The sequence below is a fragment of the Cherax quadricarinatus genome, chromosome 7, assembly GCF_038502225.1.
Source record: "Cherax quadricarinatus isolate ZL_2023a chromosome 7, ASM3850222v1, whole genome shotgun sequence".
NCBI classification, from domain to species: Eukaryota; Metazoa; Arthropoda; class Malacostraca; order Decapoda; family Parastacidae; genus Cherax; species Cherax quadricarinatus.
Window position 1 is genome coordinate 63,004,795 of NC_091298.1, and position 11,284 is coordinate 63,016,078.

The 11,284-nt window shown below is 42.6% G+C and overlaps 1 protein-coding gene across 2 annotated transcripts in view; it reads left to right on the forward strand.

Annotated features, from left to right (window-relative positions):
• Nucleotides 1-11,284, forward strand: part of LOC128687056 (synaptonemal complex protein 1) — a 361,887-nt gene that overhangs the window by 66,385 nt on the left and 284,218 nt on the right. For both annotated transcript variants that reach the window (XM_070082601.1, XM_070082602.1), the window contains 2 exons: nt 4,623-4,656; nt 6,436-6,526. In XM_070082601.1, coding sequence (XP_069938702.1) covers nt 4,623-4,656; nt 6,436-6,526 — 125 coding nt within the window. The remainder of the gene's footprint in view (nt 1-4,622; nt 4,657-6,435; nt 6,527-11,284) is intronic.

Genomic DNA, 11,284 nt, shown 5'->3' on the forward strand with positions numbered 1-11,284 from the left:
TGTCTGGTCTTGGCTACGGTACTGAGTCCAGACGGTCGCAACTCTTTGTGTCTGCCTAGCCATCATGGTCACACCAGCTGGAAGACATCGGAATTATCAGAGCACAGAATGATTCTGAACCCCTCTCTCTAAACCCCTGGAAATGTGAACTAGTGTCCTCCAGTCAATGCAGTCACTGATCCCTCACAAAGAGTAAAAGTTGTTAACTCTGCTGATTGTACGCTCCTTGGTGCTTCACTCTGGTGTACTGGTTTGGAAATAGAGTAGTCGATGAGCGGGACAGTCTGCCTAGTAGGATCACTGAAGCTAAAACCTTGGGTAGCTTCAAATTTATAATGGCATTGAAGCTAAAACCTTAGGTAGTTTCAAATTTAGGTTTGGTAAATACAAGAGTGAGAGGGGTTAGAATTGAATGGTACTTGCACATGAGTTAATAGGGTTTTGAAGCTTATTCCTTGGGTAGAATTGAAAATGGGTTGGGCAGATATTTTTGTTAGTGGGTTTGGATTTGAGAAAGACTTGCCTAGTATGGGCCATTAGGCCTGCTACAGTGTTCCTCCTTTCTTATGTTCTTATGATGGAAATCAAGATGGAAATCAAGATGGGAAAGATGCCTCTAATCTCAGCATGTGTCTATCACTCACTAAGTTAACCAAATTTTCAACGATGTTCCTCGTCACTCACGAAATCGTAATGACACGATTGCAAACAAACCATATCACGGGGGGGGGGATAGAACCTGCGATCAGAGAGTCTCAAAACTCCAGACCGTCGCGTTCGCTGGTCCAGTGGCTAACGCGACGGTCTGGAGTTTTGAGACTCTCTGATCGCGGGTTCTATCCCCGCCCGTGGTATGGTATGGTATGTTCCTCATCCTTTGCCAGCCCCAGGGTGAGTATCACATCTTCCTAAACTCCATGCTACGAAAAAAAAAATCACCCTGGAAGAAGAATCACAGCGAGAGGAAGCAACACTTGCAGTCAGATATGGTGGAGGGAACGAACGTATGGCATCTCAGACTGCCTTACCAGCCTTATCTCCTGAAATGGATCCAGTTAAGTGGTTAAGCAAAATCTCCCCAGGTAATTTAACGGGAGTGGCTGACCCCAGCTACACGGCCCCTGTTGTGGGGTTCTATGGGAAGAGTGAGGTAGCAATGACACCAATAGAGAGGCACAAAGAGGGAGCCCAGCACTAATAAGTCAGTCCTTCGCCTGGTTTGTGTTCTAAGACCAGCAACCTAGCATGTGAGCTTCAAAAGGGGTCACGTGACCTAGCGTGATGTACATAGGGATTCTGCATATAATGGTATTGCTACATAATGTATATACACAAATATTGTGCCAGTGACACCCCAGCATGTGGCGACCGTTGCAGCTACAAGGGTAAACTAGACAAATACCTCCATCAAGTGCCGGATCAACCAGGCTGTGAGGGATATGTGAGCCAGTGGGGTGCCAGCAGTAACAGCCTGGTTGAGCAGACCCTGATCCACCATAAGGCCTGGTCTCAGACCGGGCCGCGGGGGCCCGAAACCCTCTCCAGGTAAACTCCAGGCCTGGCTGCGGGTGTAGAAAAACTAACGAAACTCATCAAAGGTTTAGCCTAGACAACAAGACCTGCTGAAACATTAAATAACAAACATTCCCGCTAGGACCTAAACACTGGAGTATTTAGGTCCTTTCGGTTGTAAGCCGTAATAGCGTGAGACAGGTGTCGTGTCATTAAGACTTGAGTGACAGATCTATCCTGGGTGACCAAGCCAGTTCTGTGCATCTCAGGTAACTTCATTAACTCTACGTTAGCGCACTGGTACAGGGTCACATTGGTAAGGGGTCACACTGGTACGAGGTCACATTTGTTCGGGGTCACACTGGTACGGGAGTCACACTGGCAGGGGTGACACAAAATGAGTTCACTTTGGTGAAAGTAAGAAGAAGGGTTGAGGTTACGATACAAAGACCTTCCTGACCTTTGACGAAATACATTAGAAAACACGAAATATGTTTATGAGTATTCTGCTCTTTGTGGAGGTGACCTTCCCCCCCCCCCTCTCTCTCTCTCTCCCTCTTTCGTGTCATCATACAAAGTTAGGCATCCGCAGCGTGCTGCTGTCATACTCTTTAAGTTACAATATGGGAACACCAAGTAGCAGTTACGTCTTCCTGTCATACACACGCAGGTCCTCGTTCAGTTATTAGTCCAGTCAGTTTAACAGGAAAAACAAAGTCAATTTAGAACTAACTGCTACAGAATTTATTGTTACTCTTACGTTGATCAACACTTAAGAAGCACCATATCCAAAAGGGAGACGAAAAAGAAGTTAGTTCAGCGTCAATAAAATGGACGTAAGCTTCACTGTTTTCATATTTATTCGTTTTTTGTAACCCAGTTTTTTCTTTCTGGTGTGAATTTTAGTGTCAGTTGTTGTGAAAATCCTCCCAGGAACTACACTTGTGCAGATATTACCTTGTGTATTTTTGTAGAGGAAAAAACGCGATTTAGGGGTTTGTGTCAGGGGGAGAATACTGAAGATTGGCACTCAGCATGTGGTGTACTTGGCACTCAGGGTGTTGTGTACTTGGCACTCAACGAGAGAGAAGCTTACGACATTTCGGTCGTATGATGACATATTGAACTTACATTAATATTAACTGCGAACAACACATAGCCTCGTTCGTTATGAAATACAGGTTAGGTTAGGTTAGGTAAGGTTCGTCAGGAAACAGGACAAATAGGTATGAAATACAACTGTCCAACAAGAAAGTTCTCTCTGCTGTACGTATGACATTTCACGGTTCGTTCGTATTGCCATACAAGATAAAGATGAGTTGACACATCCAGTGCCCTTGCACTCATTCACTCCTATTGGGCATTCCAGACTGATTTTGTTTTTAAAGCAAGTGCATCATTTCACATCGCCATCTGTTTTGTAATTGCATATTATTACCTTCATTACAGAGTTTACTGAGTTGTTGGTAAATCTGTGGTACGTAGTGCAAGTCGACTACTGGCCACTATCTGTCCATAATCGACAACTGGACAATATCTATTCGGACTACTGGCCAATATCTATCTATAACCTGGATTGAAAGCTTGCCCATCGACTGGTCAACTTGGAAATAAACACAGGCACTGTGACAGCGTGCTGTTGCTGCATGCACTGGTGGCAGTGAGTCTAGTCTCTACAACCTACACTGATGAGCTGCTGGCACAAATTCTCTCACGAGATCGCTGGTAATGAAAGCGATCCAGTTCTTCACCTGGGAAACCAGTGTACAAGTGTGATTGCTGTGTTTGCTACTCGGCAAAATTGTTCTGCCAGCTTCTTGAAATGAGTATTGTTCTTCAGCTTCACCAAGGCAAGCCATTTCCAAATGGCAAAGAGACGTGACGTTGTCTGCATCCACAGATTGCATATACAAAGTGAAGCAAGTTGCACGTCTCTGCACTCAACAACTCTATAGCCAATGAGTTCCAGATTCTCCAAGTCTTGTTGGATATTTTTTGTGCCTGACCTAAAGAATAGGTGGAAGGAAGTGAAGCCAGCATTAATATTAAGTGGTATCACCAAGTCTCTGATCTCTCCCATGACGATTATATATCATGGGCGGATGCACATTTTACTGCTTTCTGGAGAATTAACGTCAGATTTACCTGCATGAATACTCTTGCATCCACTTTCTTACTGTTTCTCACCGAGCATGATATTGAACCTTTGTGTCTTGGTATTGTTGGCCAAAGGGTCTTCATTCACTGGATAGACATTCATCCCACCTTTCTCCCATAAAGTTCACCTGGAACCAGGTAGTGTGTTTCGGTTCACGTTGTGTTACGTCATGGTAAATTAGACACATGGGCGACACTTGGGTATCTTTACTGTGGATAGGTTTCGCCACGTAGTGGCTTTCTTAGTCCAATACAGAGAAGAATGGTTGGAGATCAGAAGGAATTTGAGATAATCAGTCCCTCAGCCTGGAGTCGATGTAATCAGTCCATCAATCTTTGTACTCACCTATTTGTGGTTGCAAGAGTCGAGACATAGCTTCTGGCCCTGACTCTTCACTGATCGCTACTAGGTCTTCTCTCTCCCTGTTCCATGAGCTTTGGATGTGCGTGTGTGTGTGTGTGAACATTGTTCTTGGGTGTAACGCGAGTCACTGCTGATCACAGTAATAACTACAGTACTAACTACATATGCACTGCTCCTCGCCATCTATTAATAAGAATGTCACTCAGTAACTGTCTTGGGTTTAATAATAATATATATTCATTCACAAGAGAGCTCAACACTAAAATAAACATCAGTCCTCAACTGTTAAGTTAATCATATTATAAATACTTATTACTATCAAATCTCTGACGTCATAAATCTGAATAGTTCTGACTGGCAGATAATTGTTGATAAACTTTTCTGATTGGTGGAAAGTCTTATAAGTCATGGAGTTGCTTCATACTAATTGGCTGAGAAATTTTTGTTTTATCAGTTTTGAGAGTAGTTTTTTGTTGATATAAAACATTAACTTGATACTAGTTGGTAACATGGCAGTAAATTTAAATATATTTGTGGAAGAAAAATGATTATTATTACTATTATTATTATTATTATTATTTCTTTTCAGATGATTGTTGTAGACGACCGTGATCCAGTCGGAGGTAATGTTATGGAAATGAAGTATTTGTTTTTGTTTTTTTTTTTTTTAGATTTTCAAAATATGCAGTGTGTGTGTGTGTGTGTGTGTGTGTGTGTGTGTGTGTGTGTGTGTGTGTGTGTGTGTGTGTGTGTGTGTGTGTGTGTGTGTGTGTGTGTGTGTGTGTGCGTGTGTGTGTGTGTGTGTGTGTGTAACCCACACCTGGTCAAGCATGTCAAGAAATTAGAGAAAGTGTAAAGGTTTGCAACAAGACTAGTCCGGGAGCTAAGGGGTATGTCCTACGAGGACGGGTTAAGGGAACTCAGCCTGACGACACTGGGGGGACAGGACTGGTAAGGACATGATAACGACATAAAATACTGAGAGTAACTGACAAGGTGGATAGGGACAGGTTGGTTCAGAGATGTAACACAGCAAGAAGGGGTCACAACTGATTTTCGTTCTGCCGATTATAACGGACTCAGGGAACACTTGTCTAATCTCGAATGGGGTAATGTAAGCTAATGATTTTAGTGACGACAATCATACTTTCGATAATGAAGGTATCTGCATTTATGGCAATTTCCATTATAAGGTAAAAGGATGCTGCGCCTCACCTTTTGACAGTATATAAGCCTCCATACTGTTGCTTCAAATTCACATAGTTCCAACCTATGGAGTAAAACTCTTTCCCAGGCTGAGGGACTGACCACCTCAAAACCACGTCTTCAAGGGTGATGGACTGATTACATCGTCTTCACATTTCTACTGCTCCAGCCAACTTTTCTGTACTTGGCTGAAGAAGCCTACTGTGTAGGCGAAACGTTTCGGAATAAATATACTTAACTGTTGCACATGTGTCTTACTGATAATTATCAAGTTGTTTCGGTCCTTCCTGGACCATTATCAATTTTTTTCGGTTCTTTCTGGATCATTATCAAATTGTTTTGATCCATCCTGGGCCATTATCAAGCTTTTTTGGTAGTTTCAGAATTATTGTCAAGTTTCGGTCCTTCCTGAACCATTATCAAACTTTCGGCCCCATGGGTCGGTCCACCCTGGACCATTTTCATTTTTTTGGGACAGTCCTGGGACTATTATGAAGTTCTCCGAACTGTGAGCTAGATATATTTAACTAAATTACACAAATATAAATATATATTTACGTTAGGATATATTATCACTATTGGTTAAGAATTGGCCTATATTTTGTACTGGTGTGTTTGTTAAATATGGTTAAATTGCAGGTTTGTCCCAGAATAACTATATCCACAAAAAAGAATATAGTTAGGAATGTTTTATGTATAATCATATTATGAGGTTGGCAAAGTGTCAGGATGCATGTTTGTAAACACTGTGATGTCACACACCAGCTGATTTCATTTTTTTTCTCCCCGACCACTCCACCACTCCTTCCTCCACGATCACCTACTTCCCACCACCTCCACCATCTTCTCCAAAACTTCCACCACCTCCTCCCCCAAACCCCCCCCCCCCCACCACCTTCTTCAAAACCTCCAACAAATTCTCCAAAACCTCCGCCACTACCTTCCCCAAATCTCCACCACTTCCCACAAAACCTCCACCACCACCTCCCCAAAACCTCCACCACCACCTCCGCCAAAACCTCCACCACCACCTCCCCCAAAACCACCACCACTTCCCCCAAAACCTCCACCACCACTTCCTCCAAACCCTCCACCACTACCTTCCCAAAACCTCCACCACTACCTTCCCCAAAACCTCCACCACCTCACATATCTATCCCCCCTCCCCATGCTCCCCCACCAACCTCCCACCCTAGAGCTACCTCCACCCTTCCCTCCCAGGAACATCGAGGTCAAGGAAGATGTGGACATGCGCAAGTTCTACAACCTGAAGAAGGAGATAGGGAGGTAAGTCTTATTTCTGATCCTTCAGTCTTCTCTAAACCTTAAGTTTTGAAGAGGTGGATGGGTAAGCCAGTGGAAGGCCTCCGTCAGATGACCAAAAGCTCCAGCTGCTTGTCATACGATTAAGACCCGCGTCAGGAAACACTTGTTCCCTGACAAACATTATCTAACCTGTTACTCTACCTACCGTGTTCATCTCCGGTAGTCTCTTACTTCCAAGATAATTTATCTTAGCTCTCTCTTATTAATTCTACGTTTATGTTTATTTTGTCTCCTTATCACATCGGTTTTTTATTTAAAAAAATCCCATTATTACTATAGCTCTTCAGTTTCATCGTTCACCCCCCCCCCTTCACCTTCCACGAACATTGTCACGTTTACCATCATATTCACTGATGAAGGTGTCAACGCTGACGAGACCGTGTCGAACAGAAGTTCCCAACATGTTCAGTGGCCCGCACCCCTAGGAAATGTTTGATTAATGTTGCAACACTTACAAAAAAGTAATATCACATTTGCATAAAATGCAAATATAAATTGAGGAATTAGAAAAGTTTTTCTCAATATAAACGGAATTGTGTTTTATTAGGACTGTCGCGTCGCTTGTAATGCTATCTCGCACCCCCCTGGTGTAGAGGGACACGTTCACACCCCAGGTGGGAACCCCTGGTGTAGAGGGACATGTTCACACCCCCAGGTGGGAACCCCTGGTGTAGAGGGACACATGTTCACACCCCCAGGTGGGAGCCCCTGGTGTAGAGGGACACATGTTCACACCCCCAGGTGGGAACCCCTGGTGTAGAGGGACATGTTCACACCCCCAGGTGGGAACCCCTGGTGTAGAGGGACACATGTTCACACCCCCAGGTGGGAGCCCCTGGTGTAGAGGGACACATGTTCACACCCCCAGGTGGGAACCCCTGGTGTAGAGGGACACATGTTCACACCCCCAGGTGGGAGCCCCTGGTGTAGAGGGACACATGTACACACCCCCAGGTGGGAACCCCTGGTGTAGAGGGACACATGTTCACACCCCCAGGTGGGAACCCCTGGTGTAGAGGGACACATGTTCACACCCCCAGGTAGGAACCCCTGGTGTAGAGGAGACACATGTAGAACACGTCCTACTCTGAGTTGATATTTTTGAAGTCATGAGATAACATTCACTATATATAAATACTCTTGAAAGGAAGGGTGAAAGTAGGTGTGGGTCACCAGGTAGTGGCGAAGGTCGCCTTCATAGTGGGCAAACATAAACTGTCAATTTAATCTGTGTTTGAAGTGATCAAGGTCCCAGGACCGACACGTTTTCTAATATATACACCCGGTGTTTGCTCACGAGTCGTTTTAAACAGTTTCTGAGTATCAGTAACCAAGGTTGATACCACGTTGATAGTGGCAGGCTAGGCTGTCACTTGGTCAACGTTAAATGTGAATCAGGTTCCTGGATAATGAGGTTTGAACCAATGGTGGCCTGGTGGTAAGCTCTCGCTTCACAGAGCGACGAGGTCTGGGTTCGATTCCCAGCCAGGGTAGAAACATTGGGCGTGTTTCTTTACACCGGTTGTCTATGTTCACCCATCAGTAAAATGGGTACCTGGGTGTTAGTCGACTGGTGTGGGTCGCATCCTGGGACAAAACTGACCTAATTTGCGGGAAATGCTCAGCATAACAAGCGGCTTTCTATATAGTAGTATGTCATTGATGTCAGCTATGGTCTGCATACCTTGTACTTGTAGTAAATAAAGATATTATTATTATTAAAGTGTGTACAGATACTAGCCTAGTCACAGACCGATAGTTATCCATAGATGTGAATTCTGAGTGTTTTGCTAGCCTGGAAGCAAGTTTTTTTTTTCGTTTTATGCTATATTGGGTTCGGATGGCCGCTGCCTTTATGTTATAGGGATGGGGGGGGTATTTTTTAATGTAGCCACAGATGTGGCGAATGAGAAGTAAAATTCGCCACATCATGCAAAAAAATAAAAGAATTGGGTTCCTCGCTGAAAATTCAAAATATAAGTTGTTGGAATAAATTGATTCAAAATATGAAAATTTTGACTTTTCAGTTGCAACTGTCTTGTACGCAAACAAATGAAACGTTGTTTACACTATTATTAGAGCCAAAATGTGACAAACTCAAATTCGCCATTTTCACATGTCTTTCTGCACTGTGTTATTCAGTGCAGGGAGTAGTGGAAGGCTAAATCCATCCTCCATATATATATATATATATATATATATATATATATATATATATATATATATATATATATATATATATATATATATATATATATATATATATATATATATATATATATATATATATATATATATATATATATATATATATATATATATGGATCATGGTTAGAGTACGTAAAGGTTAATTTTCTTCTGTAGTCCTAAGTGCATCCTTCTCGATAACTAAGACATAAGTAATATTAGGCTCTGAGTCTAATCCCAGAAAGTGAATCTAGACTACTGGTCGTTCCCAGTGTGTGTATACGCAGTTTCTCTCCCCTAAGATGCGACTGAACTATCAACTAACTCTCAAGCATCTCTTTACTGCTAGGTTAACAGGGACTGAAGGTGAAAGGAGACTAACTGCAAGTCTGGCATCTCCCAGGATTTGATCCATTCTTTTATTTGATCCTCACGCTCTTCTACTCCGTATCTCCCGTCTCTTATTAAGGCTAAGACAGGTTTTATTGTGACAGTTCGCACTGTGTACAACTGTAAGTTATATATCGCGCTGTGTAGAGCTTTATCAAGGAAGTTGAGCACAAAACAATACTGTAATTTCCCTTTCTCTTTCTGGCAGGTTGAACCTACGTTCTCCACACCTTGTTCTCTGAACCACCTCTTACCCAAAGTTCAAATAGGTTAGGCAAGATATGCCAGGAAACAGGACAAATGTTTCCTAAAGGGGGTCTTAGTTATATAATGACCCGCAGCTGGAGCAAATCACGCTGTATAGCCCTTGTGGCTTAGCGCTTCTTTTTGATGATAATAATAATGGAGCAAATCACGTGCAGGAGGCTTACAGGGCATCACTTGAATTATTACCTGCAAATAATTAGGGTGAGGTAAGGGGGACTAAGTCACAGTAGTTCACTGAACTGCATCTCCTTCGACTGCCCACTTCCTCACCACTCATAAAAAGCTAAACCTGACATTAAATTAATAATTATAATATTAAAACCAGCACCTCTGGGTAAAATTAAAATTTAATGAACTGTATGACAATTACAGGACCCGATCTCCAGAAATGATTAATGGGAACACTAATACACACAGAGACAGTAAAATTTCTAATTAACAGTATTTGTAATTATTAAAACACTATACCTGCAATTATTAAAGATGAATTTTTATATTAATACTCACCATATATGTTGCCGGTGGAACACACCCTAACGCCTACCTAACAAATAGAATCTAACTGGCCAGTTAGCATTTAACTGTTAAGTAACGTGACTTACTTCCCTGGACGAGGTGCGATGACGCCGCACCATTCATTTTCCATTCTCACCGCCGTTATGGTGGTTTCGTAAATTTTCTGTCCCTATACTTCAACGGGGGACATTAACGAAGGTTCCAATTACAAATTCAAGCCGAAACACTCCAATTTAGCCTCTGAGAACGCCTGTTTACATTGCACAAACACAGGACCGGTCTTCACAAGTTAAATTCAATATGGCATCACTACTGGCTGCTCCCCACCCCCCTTCACTTAAAATTTCTAGAAGGGTCCAAATATTTTAATAATTATAATCATGGGAGCGCTAAACCCGTCGGATTATACAACGCATGTGGGGGGACGGAAGGTATTCAGGCTTAATTCAGGGAACTGGAGCACAGATCCAATTCCCTAGATCAAGAGCACCTCACCAGCGTCAAGGAACCTTATTTATAGTTCCACCTTTAGGAAATTATGTAAAAAAATTTCCGCAGGTCATCTGATCAAGGTGTTCCACTCCCAAAGTTGAAATAACTTCATCTTCCTTTAAATACACTACACAGAGGAAGGCTCCCTACTTAGACTAGGCTAATCTCCACCAAAATATTCAGTGCTATGTTAGTAATGGTATTGATCACAATGACTCCCACGGGTTTAGCATTTACTCGTGAACATAATAGTAATTGGTTACAAATGTGGTGTGATTGTTGATGTGTAAGAGGAGAAAGGTATGATGGGAGCAGTGTGACCAGGAGAGTGAATGTTGTTGCTGTCAACAATGTGGGTCACCTGCTGATAACTTGGACTTGCTATGTTACGATGCGTTGACGCTTGTCATTCATGTTTATGTGCCAGCCTAGTTGTGCTGTGTTTGTAGGGGTTGAAGCATAGCTCTTGGCCCTACCTCCTTACTCTTTATCAACAGGTTTTACTGAATCTATTAGCCATGATCATACCCACTCATTAAACTGTGCATGTGTTTGCCTCTACATCTCGACGTCATGTCCCAAGACAAAAAAATATCTCCTAATGTACGTACGTATGTGTGAACCTGTTGATGAAGCGTATTTGCCTTTTTTTTTACTTCAGGCAAACTATGTAGACCAATTAATTTTTATTCCCATTTTGAGAATGTATCGGTGCATCCTAGATTCCTAGTAGATTTAGGGACGGGGTGACTGACCCTTTGCCTACGCTGAACCCAAATTAACCTGGTTAGCAAGTTGTCTTGGCATCTGTTATATATACACAACAACTGGGGCGATACTCCAAAAGTTAAGGTTTCTTGTTCTCTT